The sequence below is a fragment of the Cololabis saira genome, chromosome 16, assembly GCF_033807715.1.
Source record: "Cololabis saira isolate AMF1-May2022 chromosome 16, fColSai1.1, whole genome shotgun sequence".
NCBI classification, from domain to species: domain Eukaryota; kingdom Metazoa; phylum Chordata; class Actinopteri; order Beloniformes; family Belonidae; genus Cololabis; species Cololabis saira.
In genome coordinates, this window is record NC_084602.1 from 11,970,432 (window position 1) to 11,985,873 (window position 15,442).

Sequence of the window (15,442 nt, forward strand, 5' to 3'; positions counted from 1 at the left end):
CGGAGCGTTGCTCCTCCTCTAAACTTCAATCTCCTCACATGATTGATGATCTTGGGGAGCTTTGGTAATTGACTACTCTGAGGTAAAGCACGAGTTTCTATCAAGAGAGGGGATTGGACGAAAGAAATATGCAAAATTACTTTCCCCACAAAAGCTTTTTTTTTCTCTCTTGGAAAAGTTCATTTTGGTCCTAGAGGGGTGCTGCGTGACATTTAATTTGCTTTTAAAAAAAAAAAAGAAAAAAAAAGACCAGAACAAAAATTAGTATCCAGGTTAAGGGAGAATTGTTGTTACATGCACACCGGCGTATGAACACAAAAACATTTTTAAAAAGTATGTATTGAACTATATTCAGTTCTACAATTACATATTTTGCTCATTTGAATTAAAAATAATTTTAAATATTTTCACTTGACTTTTTTGTGTGGATGAAAGTTGAAATATTTTGTAAAAGTGTGTATTTTGGTGCCATTTTTAAGTGCGTAAAAGTTGGTATCTAGTCCTTAAGTGGCGCACATTGTAACCCGTAAACGTTCAGCTGTGTTTATATGCACTGTAAGCAGTTGCAGACTCTCTAATTCTCCCTCTCCTGCTTTGCTTTAGGACTCTTCTCCGACAGAAAGGAACTGAGTGGGAGTTGGAGCTTGCGTTGCTTTAGATTTGTACCCCCAGAGTGGAGTTGAAGCCGTCCCTGCGCCTCGCACACACTCTGCATATCACAAGATTTGCTCGCTCCTCTCTCTTGTGCGGAGCTGCCGTGGGACTGGCTATGGCCACCGCTACTTCCGGGATCCGTCATTTCATTCGCCCACCGCTCAGCGCTGCGATCTGACTCTGTTTCTATAAGCAAGCTAGCAGCCAACCTGCCAACACTCGCTGACACTCACTCATCTCAGTCTCGCCAGATAGACGAAATACCTACAGGGGGAAGAAAGGAGAGACTCCAATCGCAATCTCTTCATTTCTACTTTGCTTTTTTTTTCCCCTTCTCTTTTTCTTCTTGTCCACGGTGATAATAAAACAAGATAGCGATCTGGACGCACTGAAGGAGACGCGAACTTGCGGGGAATGAAAACGGACTAAAAAGATTCGTCCTTCTCTCGAACATCATCACGAACCGTCATTCATTCATTACATTGACAACCTCTGGCTTTGATTGACAGCCGGAGTGGCAAAAAGCCATGAGACACGACAGTTTAGTTACATGCAGGTTGTTGATGGGCCGATTGTAACCTTCACTTTGGCGCATTTTTTTCTCTTTTTTTTTCCGGAGGAAAGAAGGAAAACAAGAAAAACTGCAAAAGTCCCCCGATGCTACGATTTCAACTGAACCAGACTGGCGAATAGGACAATTCGCAAAGTTGGCTGAAAAAGGAATCTTGCCACTAAATCACTTTCTAAGCGGGACTGGGATATTAAATATACGGACAGATTCGGGAGTTTATTGGAGCGCAGCCTGATGGCGCAAAGGGTAGGTTTTAAATCTCCTCCACTTTACCTGTTCAAATCCAACGCGAGGGAGCCCGTCGTAGCGCTGCTCTCTCGTCGGGCTCTGGCTTTTTCTTTTTTCTCCTAACAAAGTATTCATATCAAAGCCACTATATTTGGCTTCTTTTTTTTTTTTTGTTACTGCGCTCTCACTCCTCAGCCGAAGTGACAGCAGCCTCAGCCTTTACCGACAAGTCGTGGAGCACTTTTCACGGGAGACTCCAAACTATTTTCACCCCTTTTCAGCCAAACTCTGCGTGCAGAGAGAGGAGCAACCTAAGTTGTAATGTTTCTGGTAATAACAAACTGAATACACGTAAATAATATGTGGCACTTTCTAGTATCCTGGCTGCAGTGGGCTCCCACAGCCCAGCAGCTTATATTTGTGTCTCCTTTCAGCGTTATTTAGAATGAGACGACATGCTTTTCTTTTTTTTTTTGTACTTTCAAAACAAACATACAAACAAACAGCAAACATTTCTTTTTTTTTTAAAGTAACCGGGGAAGTGCGCTCACTTTTTGCTCTATGTATTCCCAGTACGATGAGCTGGCCCATTACGGTGGGATGGACGGAGTCCCGACGTCGATGTACGGGGACCCGCACGCCCCGCGGCCGCTGCCGCAGGTCCACCACCTGAACCACGGCCCGCCGCTGCACGCCGGCCAGCACTACGGAGCCCACGCTCCGCACCCCAACGTCATGCCCAGCAGCATGGGCTCCGCGGTCAACGACGTTTTAAAGAGGGATAAAGATCAAATTTATGGGTAAGGTTTTGCATGAGATAGTTTTTGCAGCTTTTTTTTTTTTTTTTTTTTTTTTTGGGTGGGGGGGAGTTTTCTTTTTGCCAGACTTTCTCTCCCCACTGCACCGCTCAATTTAAATGGTGTTTTTTGTGCGGGGCTGACCGCAGTTTGGATCTCTATTGTTAGTTAGGGGGAGTTCTGTTGATGTGTAATTTTACACTCAATGTACACGGGCAATCGTGAATCCTGCAGTAAGTAAGAGTGTGAGCCCTGAGCTTGTAAAACAATATGAGAGAGCTCACTGGTCCCTGTTCGAAAGTCCCAGAAAACAATAACAACCACAAAAAAAAAACTAGAAACAAAAAAAAAAGCTATTCCAACTCGACATCTTTAAAACAAACTCGCTTTAAACTGTTACTTGTTTATGTTTTGTTTTTAAAAAAAATCTATCAACTATTTAAACGCTCTTGTTCTTGCTTGTAATTTATTCAGGAATAGTTTGCTGCAACACACTCACACACTCACACACAGGTTGCGTTTCAATGCGGCGTTAAGTCAACTTTTATTAGAAAATTCTCAAAGACTAAAATAGATGCACGTTATTCTAACTGGGGCCAAAAGTAAATATATGATTACAGCTATTGCTCACTAATGCTTACACGGAAAGTGCTATAATCCACGCATATAATCTAAGCTGCAGTTTGGAGTAAATCCACTTTATCTCTCTCTTGCTCACATTTTTATATGCGAATAGACTTAACCCTCACTGCAACAAATCATAGCGTTACAATACGGTCGTATGACGTGGTGTTTTTGTCATGTTTTTTTCTTACCTAAAATATATATTTATAAAAATCTAGTATAGTGTCATATTAACGGACTGGAAATTAAATTCTGACTTTTGGATTTTGATGTCGTGGGTTAAAGCTGCAGGCTACTTATGAGGGAAATACTGAACTCCTCGGTATGTCAGCTGCAGAATTAAATTATATATAGTCTGAGTGTGGGTTGTTTAAAAAAAAAAAAAATTGGAGTGACATCTTAGTACTTTCTGTTTGGCGTTTTGTTTGAGTTTTGTTGACTTCTCAGTCACGTTTGTTTTCTCTGTGCACTACAAGAAGTGTCAGTGTCGAAAAGTCAATTAATATTAAATGGAGCATAAAAGTCTCAGTTTTTCCCAGATCAGGGCAGAAACAGTCCTGATGCATTTATTATATTTTACCCAAAACAGTTAACTAATGCAGTGCTTTGGAAATCACATTGCTTTACTTATGCGCCATATTTCCAGGGCAGACGCTATACGGACAAGTGCGTAAAAACTTCACAGCAATAAAGAGAAGTAACATCTAAACTTTCCCGTTGTTGTCTTTTTAGCTGGAATTTAAAAGTAAGAGTTTTTGCATATATGTGCAGGGTGGTGGGACATCTTTTGCAGTGGGCTTTGTGGAGCCGGTGTGCTGCTTGGACTCAGGCTGTGTTTCTCCTCTTGCAGTCACCCTTTATTCCCCCTGCTCGCCCTCGTCTTTGAGAAGTGCGAGTTGGCGACGTGTACTCCGAGGGAGCCCGGCGTAGCAGGCGGCGACGTCTGCTCCTCAGACTCCTTCAATGAAGACATTGCAGTCTTTGCCAAACAGGTCACTTTTACTAAATTAAAAAATATATATATACATACATATATGGAATGTTAGCTGCGTTATTGCATGCTTTTGTCTGTAATAAAAGCTTTTCCTTATTGTGGTAGTAGAATATTCGTAGAGTTTCCATTATGCATTTATTAAATATGGAGTTGTGTAGTTGAATTATCTGATAACAATCAGAAGAAAGGGAAGAAAAAAAAGACATTCTTCTGATTTCATGCCAAACTAACTTCAACATTCGGTGTATTATTTTAGGTCCGAGCAGAAAAACCTTTATTCTCATCAAATCCAGAGTTGGACAATTTGGTAAGCGCACCTCTCTGTCTTTCTCCGCCGATACTTCAAGTGTCCAGAGCCTCACGCAGAAAATATGTACACACTGCGACTTAAACTCCCGCACGGATCTCAGATCAGTGCTGAAGTGAATCTGGCTGACCGCATTTGTTCCTGCTGTCATTGTTAAGTCGCCTCATCTCAGAGCCAGCTGAGCAGTGTTTTCTTATTAAACTGCGACATGCAAACTTTTATCTAACAATTGAAAACATGTCTCTGGTTGTAGAGCTCTCCATGTTGCTATGACGGGTTTTATTTTTTGCAAAGCTCAACAAGCGTAAATAAATGAACCCCGTCACCTATAGGCCGTATTAATTGTGCATATCTTGCTCTTTTTTTCAGATGATACAAGCCATACAAGTATTACGGTTTCACCTCTTGGAATTAGAAAAGGTACATTTTAGATTATTATCATTATTATTTTTACTGTCATTAATATTATTATTACCATACGACATTATGTATTTATTAGATTTATATATAAATAAATATGAATAAAGGACTTGGAAAAAGTTTAGGGATTTATATATTTGTTTATTCTATAAAATGGGCTTTTTATTAAACTAATCACTGATGCATCTTGACCAATTATTGACAAAAAATATGTCAGGGCTTCATGTGCGCACTTTGCACACTGCTATTGATCCGCAGATATAGTTTCAGTCGCTCATTATCTCGCCATCTTAGGGCATGCTGTTTATCTTTTTGTCGTCCAACTTGTTGCTCCGGTCTCAGGAGAATAATAAGCTCTGCAACAATTTCACTATTGTTTCCTCGCCGCCGATAATGCCCCTTAATTGGAGTTATTCTTGGACTGGCGGGAGCGTTTCCCCATCCTGGATAAAGGTGTATTTTATTCATTTATTTTATCTCATTTCTTCCTTTTATTCCATAGGTGCACGAGCTCTGCGATAATTTTTGCCACCGGTACATCAGCTGTTTGAAAGGAAAAATGCCAATAGATCTAGTTATTGACGAACGGGATGGCAGCTCAAAGTCAGATCACGAAGAACTGTCCGGATCGTCGACTAACCTTGCAGACCACGTGAGTAACAGGACATTTATTACGTTCATTGCGTTTTTTTTCCTTTTCACTTTAATTGGCTTTTATTTTATATGCATGAAATTAGTCAGCTGTTTTCCTAAATAATCCGAGTGTTTGATGAAGTCCACGGAGGCAACTTTGAGGCTGCTCGGGTCTGCTCAGCGTGTGACCCCGCTGCGCCGCCAGTAAATAGAGCATGCTCTGTTCTGCGAGGACAATCTGCCGATCGATGTTCTAAGGTCAAAAGCTAGATGTGATACAATAGACTGAGTTATTGTTTTAGTCTTTTGATTAGGAGCAGTCATGTGTGCATAATGCATCCGTGCTCTAGGTTTGAGTGGGAGTTGATGTGTGCGCATTTGACGCTGCGCTTGCTCGTGCGTAAATCGTTGGCCAGAATTATGGAGCGCAAAAAAAAAAAAAAAAAAAAAAAGAAGTGAGGCAATTATCTGTTACGCAGGTTTCACGTTAAGGCAGGGTATCAACGGTATAAGCTTTAGCTTTAGGTCAATATTTAAAAAAGAAAGGGGCTTTATATTTGGGGGCTGTGAGTGCTGAATGTGGCCTGTGCGTAAAGCTGTGGATTTTGCTGCTGAGGTAGAGAAAGTGGTAGACTAGTGAATGAGATCTCAGAGCGAAAGGCTTACCATCAATGTCAAGTTCAATAGGCATATGATGGTTTCGTCTGGAGGCCTTCCATCGCTGTTGATGTTAATGTGTTTAATTGTTTCGTATTGATTGCCGTGTGGTTTGCTCTGCAGTTCTCCTCTGCTCCCCCGTTTTATGGCCAGAGGCTCCATAACGCTGAATTCAATTATATGCACCTGAAGTACAGTAGCTTGAAATTTGACGATCGATTCTCGAGTTTAAATCGTGTACTTTGGTGTAATCTTCCCCCTCCTGCGTTATGGATTGACCTGGCAGCATAGTATTGAGTCGAATTGTGTGAGTTACTGCGTCTTTCCTGCTTGTGATAAAGCTAATGTTTTGGTGGGAGTAAAAATGAACCGCTAGTGTAACAAAGTGACTAGTTAATAGTGCAGCACAAGGCCAAGCCAATTTGGGATTAAAGCAGATTTAAGTGTTATGCAAAGTCTGCGCTGCATCTGTTGAGTCTGGCCATAGGCCTAATAGCAGTGATCCCCTGAATGTCCGTTGCGCTGCGCCAGGTGAGACTGACTTTTAGTTAGAGCAGAGATGCTCATGTTGGTTTTTTAGAAAGAGTCAAAAACAACAACACTGTGATCCTCCAACGCAAGTGTAGAAATGAGGCATGCTGTTGTTTATATTGCAGAGATTAGATAAACTGGCCTGTTTAGTTTCATGGCAGATGGTTGATACTCAAGCCAATTTCCGATGCAGCCTCCAATGCTCAGACACCAGCTTTGTCATCCCTCCACTTGTAGGAGATATTTTGATAATTAGAAAATTAAATATGCCAATAAAGCTAATAAGGATCAGCAATAAACAAAGCAGTTTGCATGGCAGGCTATTTATCTTGGAGTCGTTTGGAGTGACCACCTCATTAGGCATTTTAGGTTTGAGGGATTTATTTCACTTCTGTGGCCCAATTGAACTTCTTCCTCTTCTTCTTCTTTTAATGACTAACTTCTGGACTGAATTTCACTAAAGTAGAAAATAGTTTTTCCGTTGTTTGCTTTTGTCTGGGAGAACTTTCATAATGACCACATCTTATGGAGACATATTCAGGATTAATAATTGTGTCTACAAAACTGATAAAGTACAGTGTGCAGTGTGAGGGTATGCGTTTCAACAATATTTGTATGAAATGAATATGCTTGTAAAGCTTAGTGTGTAAACCGTTACTAATTTTCAGAATTTACAGACACACACACACACACACACACAGACACACACAAACACACACACACATATATATATATATATATATATATATATATATATATATATATATATATATATATATATATATGCTTGAAAACAGTGTTTAGATGGAGATGATTCCCTTCCATGGTGCCCTTTTGCTCTTGTTAATTTTATTTATTCACTTGTATTTGGCTGTGTTTTATTATTCATTTCTGTCCTTGTCTCATTGAGAAGAGGAAGGCATTTTGATAGTTAGATATGCTAATTTATTTAGTTAGAATCTCTCACATCCATTTTTCTTTGCTTTGATATGCATTTTTAATATATAGCCCTGGGCTACATCTCATTTGGAGAAAGTTGGTTTTTCTGGAGATGATGAGGCTCTTCACTGAAAAGGAGGCAGCTCGTTGAGTGCGTTTTTATGTATGGCTCCTTCCTTTTCTGCCTCTTTCTCTTTCCCTCCTCTCCCCGCCTCATACCTGACAGTAGAGAATAATAAGCACAGTTTTATTTACACTTGAATGCCGAACTGTCTTGGTGATGATTGGATTATGGTATAGTGAGAGCAGGATGAGGCCTTGCTGACACTGTTGATTTCCCTCATTCGCTGGCGGTGACTATCTGAACCATGTAGCCCACCCAAGGCTTCCCAACTCGTCACCCCTCCTCGCAGCGACTCCGTCCTATTTAAATCGAGGCACAAAGTATGTTGGATTACACACAAAGAGTGATGGGGAAAAAAAACAACAGAAAAAAACAACAAAAGAACATTAACACATGGAGCTGTGTAGTTTCGTAGGTGGCTGGTGTGTGTAGTTGTCAACTGCTTGCTCTCTTGTCTTTTAATTAATGAATAAAATTTCTGTCTCTTCTGTGCTACATCCAATTAGGGAGACAAATACAATTAACAGTGTCTGGGTATTATCTGTCCTAATGAATTAGCCTTTGTGCCTTCTTGTGCCATTGTGCTGCTTCTTCAGTCAATCTTACCTATCTGAAGGCCTTTTCATTTTCTTTATACATGCATATTATATTTGCTGAGACCGGCTTTGGATTTTTTTGTAGTTACGGATTTGTTGCAAAGAAATTCAGCAGGTTTTCAGGGCTGAGTGCTTTGTTTTGTAGAGCTTTCCTCAGGGAGTTATGCTCGTTCCCATCGTTATGGTACAGCTTATCTTGACTCTGCATGGCTCGGCATTACTGTAAAAAAAGGGGGAAAAGGAAAGCAAGTCTTTTCTGTTTGGATCCCAGTCTCCGGTGCAGGTTCGGGGTTGGTGTGTGTACCAAGTCCGCCGGCAGACACGGCGACATCCCAGCCCTCAGTGGAGTGAATGCAGCCGATGGTCTTGAGGCTATGCAGTGCTTTACTGTCTATCAGCAGAGATAGGTGCTCACTAATTTCCCGTCCTATTTCTGTACGTCGCCACGCGCGGCGCAGCCCCTCAGCCCGGGGACGGAGAGCCCTCGGGGTCGAGCTGGCCCACTGAACCGTGGAATTTCTCCATTTCTCAGTCTGATTCTGCAAGCTTTGTGCTCCTCGGGGGAACGACAACGTTTGGACCTCATAAAAACAGTGCATTGTTGACTTGGGCCGCTCTGTCTGTTCCACATGATTGTTTTGTGATGTTGGCGTGTCTAGGCCTTACATTGCCTATTTGATTAGTGTTCAGAGGCAGGGCCCCGTCTAATCATCGCTACCAGGGATAAAGAGAAGTTATGCTCACTTGTTGCTCCTCCTACACTCCCTTTACTTTACGCTGTAAATGACTGCTATGAGCAGTTTCTCAGCGGTCGTTTGAGGATCATGAGTTACTCGGAAGTCATTCTGAAAACGTATACTTGAGAGAAATTTGTTACAACGAATAAACAAATGCAGACATATCCATTTGACATTTATGTGCAATTTCATTTGTTGGTAATGATATTTTGACGCATGCTAAACCCATGAATCATTTAAAATCTGCTCTTTCTTAAGATGTAAGAGTGTTTGCTAAAACATGATAGGCCTGCACGGGAGAAACTTTCAGGCATTGCTACAATCGGTTTATTCCCTCCTGTCTGCTACAACATGCAGAGGTGAATCATCAGCTGCTAAATTAAGGACTCTTTATATTCTGGATAATTGAGGGTGTTGTAAATACTCAGGTGTTCAATAAAAAGTGCACCTACGCTTTCCTAAAGTGGCTGCATATAATTACGAGCTTCCCCCCAACGAAAATGTGTGAGGATTCTTGCTCCTTGTCTGTTTGTGCCATGCGGCAAGATGCGTCTTGAAAAGTCGGCTCGCCTCATGATTTACAGTCCTGTGTGTTTTCTGGTGTGTCAGCGATTCTGTGCGTGCTCAGCACAGGATCCCTTGTAGCCGCTCGTCACGGCAACGGTGCAACACAAACACGCTCGCACACACACGCTCGCGAGGACAGTCGGGTCTCAGCCTACCTCACGCTGCTGATACTACACAGACTGATTTGTTTGCTTCCCTCCAGCTTCCAAGGGAATTCGAGGGAAATTCAATGATGCCGCTAAATCAATTTTATTTGAAATTCCTAGGGATGTAGGCAGAGTGTGATGAGGGAGGTGAGATTGCATGAGGCAGGTGTTTGTAAATGAGAAACAGGGGACGGGAGCAGAAGAGACAGCAGCATTCCCCCGCTCTCCTGTGACCTGGCTACACTGCAGGCCCTCCCTGCCCATATTGTCTCCTGCTTTTATATTAATTACAACTTGTATTATCAGGCGCTGAGTTGCTAACCCCAGCAAATAGAAAAGGCTGCCCCTGGAGACCATGCTTTCTTTTGTATCTTCCTCTCTCTATCTGGTCCTTTTGTGTACGTTAGTGTGTGCGCTCCTGCCTCCTGCACATATACGTGTATTTGCATGCAAGTGTTCTCCTCCTCCTCCTCTTCCTCCTCCTGGTAACACTGCTCTTTAACACAATTAGTGAAGAGCATGGAGTGAACCATGTTTGACTCCTAATTATGCCCAGCTTCAGGGAATAGTCACATGGGTTAGAGGCCTTTCCCCCCCCCCCCCCCCGCCCGCCTCTTTTTTCTCTTCCAGAAGTCCTTGTGTAGGTTGCAGGAGACTGTTTGGGTGACATGAATTTTTTTTTCCTTTTTTTTTACAGCTTGTTTGAACTTTATCAGACCCACGGGGGTTGTGACAAAATGGTTGCGTGTGTTTGTGTTGCACAGTGTCTGATGATGCACCGCCATAGCTCAGAGAGACTCTCTAAATTATTCATGGGGAGGAGAGGCTGTTGCTTTTGTCGCCTCGTGTCGTGTGGAAAGTTAATGCTGTTGTTTTGATATTTGCTGTCTTGTTTTGCAGACAAGGTCATGAATGAGCGCTGACTTTCGCGTATTAAAACAAGAAGTGCATGCGCTATAGCCCCTTTTATCCTCTGTAATATTACGATTATTATCAGGTCATATAAAGTGCTGCAGTCTTCTCTATCCTCTCTTAGAGCCAAACTAACAAATCTCTATATACCAGGCATACAGGTACATTAAATCCACAGGATAGCAAATCACAGTAGAATATCATTCCCTTTCACACCATTAGCTGAGGTGTCTTTGAATTTAATTTAGTGCCAGTGCCATTAAAAATGACACATTACTCTGCAATGATAGCTAAATTAAGTCCTATCGATTCCGCTGTTGCATTAAAACAGTGCTGTGGCCCGGAGCTGCATGGGGAGATAGTAGGAGAGAGGGCAAGCGTGCGTGAGAGCATTAAGCATAGTTTTTCAGGTCTGTCTTGTGCCTCGCTGGCAGTGGGTGTCTCATTGTGAGGAAGTATAGAGGCCTGTCATTTTCTTCTTCTCTTAGAACAACAGCAGCTCGTTCTGAGAGTACATAGCCCAAGCTCTGCTTGAATACATAATGCACTCGGGGAGTCTGGGATTTTTACCTCTCTGTCTTCACTTCCCCATACGACCAAGACCAGGGAATTGACGGGCTTTTCCCACATAAGTGATTTTGCTCGGCCCTACGTTGGGTTGAGAATAACAGAATATTACTGTAACAACAGATCTGGTTCCCATGTGTTGAACACATCACAACCAAACATCCCTCTTCGGAGCGGGGGGGGGGCTTTTTCTCACTCTGGACTGCAACAAACCCACGCATGGACTATTGTCCACCCCATCCTCTTACCCTTCTTTTGAGTAATTCTCCCAGCTCTTTATCTGATTGCCATCCGGCAAACAGCTGACGCTGAGAGGGCCTCGAGTGGAGTGCCGGGTCTAAAGGGTCTTGTGTGTGTTTCTGTCTGCCGTTCTCAGCTCGGAGCTGTTTGAGAAAAACAGCCGGCCTTCCCCGAGAAACTTAGCAGATAAAAGGGTCTCGCTCTCAGGCGAGGGCAGCAGCCTCCCCTCGCCTCCGCGGCAGAACAAGCAGCAGCACATCAGGACTGACTGCGGGCCCGGGAGAGCTCAGCAGCATCTTGTCCTATAGCCTTTATTTCCTTGCGAACTTCCATTTAGTCTCCGGGCTCTATCCTGTCTGTTCTCCTCCAGTACAGCTTACTCTGACTGGGGCACCGAGAGCAGTGCAGTGCAGTGCAGTGCAGTGCAGGCAGGGAGGCTCCTCTGTGGCAGGAGATGAAAGAGAAGAAGTTAATCAGGAACTCAAGTTTGACAAAATGGTAAAAATGGTCTATTCCTTGGAATGTTCTTGTGGCCTGTACATTTCCAGTCTACTTTTGTATGTACAGTATGTATATGTGTTTATGTGTGTTCAAGGGAGAGAAAAAAAAAAAAAAGTGCAGAGTGGGGAACTGAGAAGTGGGTTGAGGTTTGTGGGAAGCCTTGGTGCAGGCCTGTGTTTGTTTGACTTGGGTTCTGCTCAAGGGACCACTTTTCCTGGGCTCCAGACAACACTAGATTCACGTTTGCCAACATTTTGTCATCGGGGCTCAGGTGACATGTTAAATTGGGAAAGACTAGCTAAGGGGTTGCGTGACCTATACGAGGCACAATCCGCTCCGTATGTGTTTGACTGCAGCCTGTGGGCACAAGTGTAGTAAAATGACGTGACCGGTCTGTCTCTCTATCGCTTCAATGGCAGAGGAAATTCCACCTCTAGCCTGCCTTCATGTGGCACTGATAAAGCTTTTCCTGTACAGTAGAAAATCCTGTTTCCCCCCGTGCACACTGACAGGCCAGTGGGAATGACCAAAACAAGAGAGGAAGACAAGGGGGGAAAAATAGGCAGGAAGAAGAAGGGCAGGAGAAAAGAAAGTCGATGAATTTGTTTATGGACGTGTCTTTGAAGCAGTCCAGTGGAGTTTTTACGTTCATTTTTCAGAATCCCTTTGTATATATAAAAGGGAATGTGCATGCATGCGTGTTTATACTTTTTGCTGTATTATGTCATTAGCATGTGTGCGTAAGTTTATTTCTGCAAGCCTCCGTGGGCGTGCATGTATGTCAGTGTGGGCGTGGACACATTTTTGGCAGATTAGCAGGAGAATCACTGTCATATCTTATTTTCATTTCTGACAGCGGTAATGATTAATGGCAGCTGTGGTGTGTTTGGACTTTTTACCTCTATACTTCTAACTTGACACGGAAGTCTCAATTGGTTATGGTATAAATGAACTCCACTGGGCTCTGCCATGTGTGTTTAGACAATTACTCACAAGCGCTCTACTTGCAGCCCTCAAAATCAACTGCCACATTAACCATGCTGCCTTTTTGCTTTCATGCATTAATGAAACACTTTGATTACACTGTTTTGACTTATAGTCAGCGGCATTAGAGCATCATTTTCTTTCTATTCATCTGTGATTATTGTAGCTTCTTTGATTTTCTGCTAGCTTGGAACTAAGCAGCAGGGCTTTCTGCCTTGCCAGGAGAATGTCAACAGTGCTCTTACAGGGGCTGTAGACCCTTACAGTTGTCACTCACATGTTCACACTCATGCAGACTTTTGTTTTTTCTTTCTCCTTTTTTCTGTTCCCTCTACTCCTCCTCTTTCCTCCCCTCTCTGCTACTGATCTGTGGCTTGGATGGGGAATGCGGTTGGATGCACGGACGGACGGATGGATGGATCCCACGCTTGCTTTCTCCCTTCTTAAACCTCAGAACCCAGCTTCCTGGAGAGACCACGATGACGCCACTTCCACACACTCAGCCGGCACACCGGGGCCCTCCAGCGGGGGACACGCTTCACAGAGCGGTGACAACAGTAGCGAACAAGGTGAGCCAGTGCAAAAAGTGGGCATGCACATGCATGCACGTTTACTCATGGGTATGCATGAGTGTCCATGTGCTCTCAAGCACAAACTTAAAAATACATCCATCCATGCAGGGCATATTAATCCTAATGTGTGGGGGAAAGATGCCTGCTTTTAACATGAACTCTACAGCCTATAGTGAATAGATTTCTCTTTACACACCAGACCTTTCCTTTTGCACTTTGGATTATCCTGTTTTTTGACTGGCATCCATGTAAACACAGTCACAACTAAAAATAACACGCGGGCAGAAACGCAAGCGACAGCTACTGTAATACAACAACCTTGTAAAAGGCTTTCCGACGTGTTGCTATTTAGAGAGCTGAACAAAAGCTGGTGATTAATAGTATATTTCTGCCAGTTCTCTCTTGGATTTAAACCATATTAACTTTGCTCGCACAACAGCCCATAATTATGTCTCCCAGAGTCTTGTATTGTCATGCACTCGACCTGCCAAAAAAGCAATAATGCCTTTCAGAGCAAATGTATTTGAAGTCATTAGGGTGTGTTTAAGCCACAGTGAGTTAGCTTGTATTTTTGTCACGGTGAGTATCAGTCCTGACACGTCAACTGTAAAATCATACCGTACAGTAGGTAAGTTTAGATATGAGACCAAAACATTGACATGTTGTTTATAATGTATTACTCCAGCGTGAACTGAAGGAACACACGATGAGCACCTGACCTCTCCTTTCCTGTCCTCGCCTTGTTTTCAATCCCTCCACGGTTTCCTTCCACAGCCGGCAGAGCGTATCTGTTTTTTGCGGGTGTTTTTCTGTGTACGTGGGTGCCCTCTGGCAATGTCCAGGGCTTTTCAAGAGATTTCATCACACACAAACACCCTCAAGAACACACCATTCACCTATGAGTTCAAAGCATTTGTGCCTGTCCCAGGCTATTGTTTTGCCAATAAGTGTCGATACACTGTCCTCTGTGGTGCGCATATTTAAATGATCTTTTACTCCCTAGAAAGAAACGGCGATTTGAGCTTTTGACTATTACAGACCCCAGAGTCCAGGCAGTTTGATCACAGGGGCTTGTAAACTAACATATATTGTATAAGCACGGAAGAAAAGAGACAGTTCTTGATACTTGTCCCTTTGCTTTCTCGACTGAGGTCAGAACACGCCCATGAGGTTTTCAGACACAAATAGTAATGATTTTCCAGTCAGTCGACATAGCGAAGAAAAAAAAAAAGACAATAACAACTTGTGACCATTTAGACAAACTTAAATGCTACTAAAATAATGCTAGCCACCATTCAGACCCATTTGCACCTAAAAAGATACCAAGCCAGCTGGCCGCTCCTGTCGCCCATCTGCTGCGTTGGCGATTCCATATCTGCTTAGAAGAGCTGCAGGACTTTACCTAACCGGCTATTGCACCATGTGGAGCTGCATATATCAAAACACACTCACCACCCACTTGATCAGGTTCACCTGGTATCTTTAACAAAGTGGCCAGTGAATGAACATCCAGCTCTCTTGTTGGCCATGATGGTCACTGATGTTGTGAATTTTAGTTTTTCAGCAGCGATTTCAGTTTAGTTCCCAGTTGCGGTTTGCTTATGTCAATGCATCTTGTGCAAAAGATTTCAACGATTTTATTCTAGATGACTGCACCTCGTACCATGCCAGTAATTGCAGAGAAATGCCATCGTCGACACAAGCGAGCCAACAGTTCCTCGATTTCGTTTCATATTGTTGGGATCTTCTTTTTTGCTGCATTCCTGAATGAGTGCTCTTGATGAATTGTGATGGTATTAAATGTCAGTGATATGCGGTACAAAGACCGTGTCATCATTTAGCGAGTGGTCACAGCACGCTTAACCATCTGCTTTTTTGTTTGAGACCAAATGTGTTTTAAAGGATCACCATTTATCGTATTGAAGGCTCCCATTTCAAGAGCCTCGCTGCTTTAACATTTTAAATGCACTCAAAGAGACAGTCTTAGTGCTATATTAGTGGCTTCTTCCTTCTGTCTGAAAGAGGTCTGAGCTTACTGTCAAACACACTAAAGGGTGCTTTTTTACAACGCGGGCAATTAAAGGCAACCAAAAATAAAAAATGAAGTGTCAAAGGAGTCAAAAACCAGCAATGACAGCAGA

At 42.8% G+C, this 15,442-nt stretch overlaps 1 protein-coding gene across 11 annotated transcripts in view; it reads left to right on the forward strand.

The window, feature by feature from the left end:
- The first annotated feature begins 670 nt into the window (after positions 1–670).
- Positions 671–15,442, forward strand: part of meis2a (Meis homeobox 2a) — a 79,592-nt gene continuing 64,820 nt past the window's right edge. For 3 of the 11 annotated variants that reach the window (XM_061744344.1, XM_061744348.1, XM_061744352.1), the window contains exons 1-6: positions 2,015–2,253; positions 3,725–3,866; positions 4,125–4,175; positions 4,545–4,595; positions 5,098–5,247; positions 13,184–13,298. In XM_061744344.1, the coding sequence (XP_061600328.1) occupies positions 2,015–2,253; positions 3,725–3,866; positions 4,125–4,175; positions 4,545–4,595; positions 5,098–5,247; positions 13,184–13,298 (748 nt within the window). Of the gene's footprint in view, positions 1,472–1,508; positions 1,784–2,014; positions 2,254–3,724; positions 3,867–4,124; positions 4,176–4,544; positions 4,596–5,097; positions 5,248–13,183; positions 13,299–15,442 lie in introns of those variants that run through there. The other 8 variants (XM_061744343.1, XM_061744345.1, XM_061744347.1 and 5 more) reach the window with 5 other exon arrangements.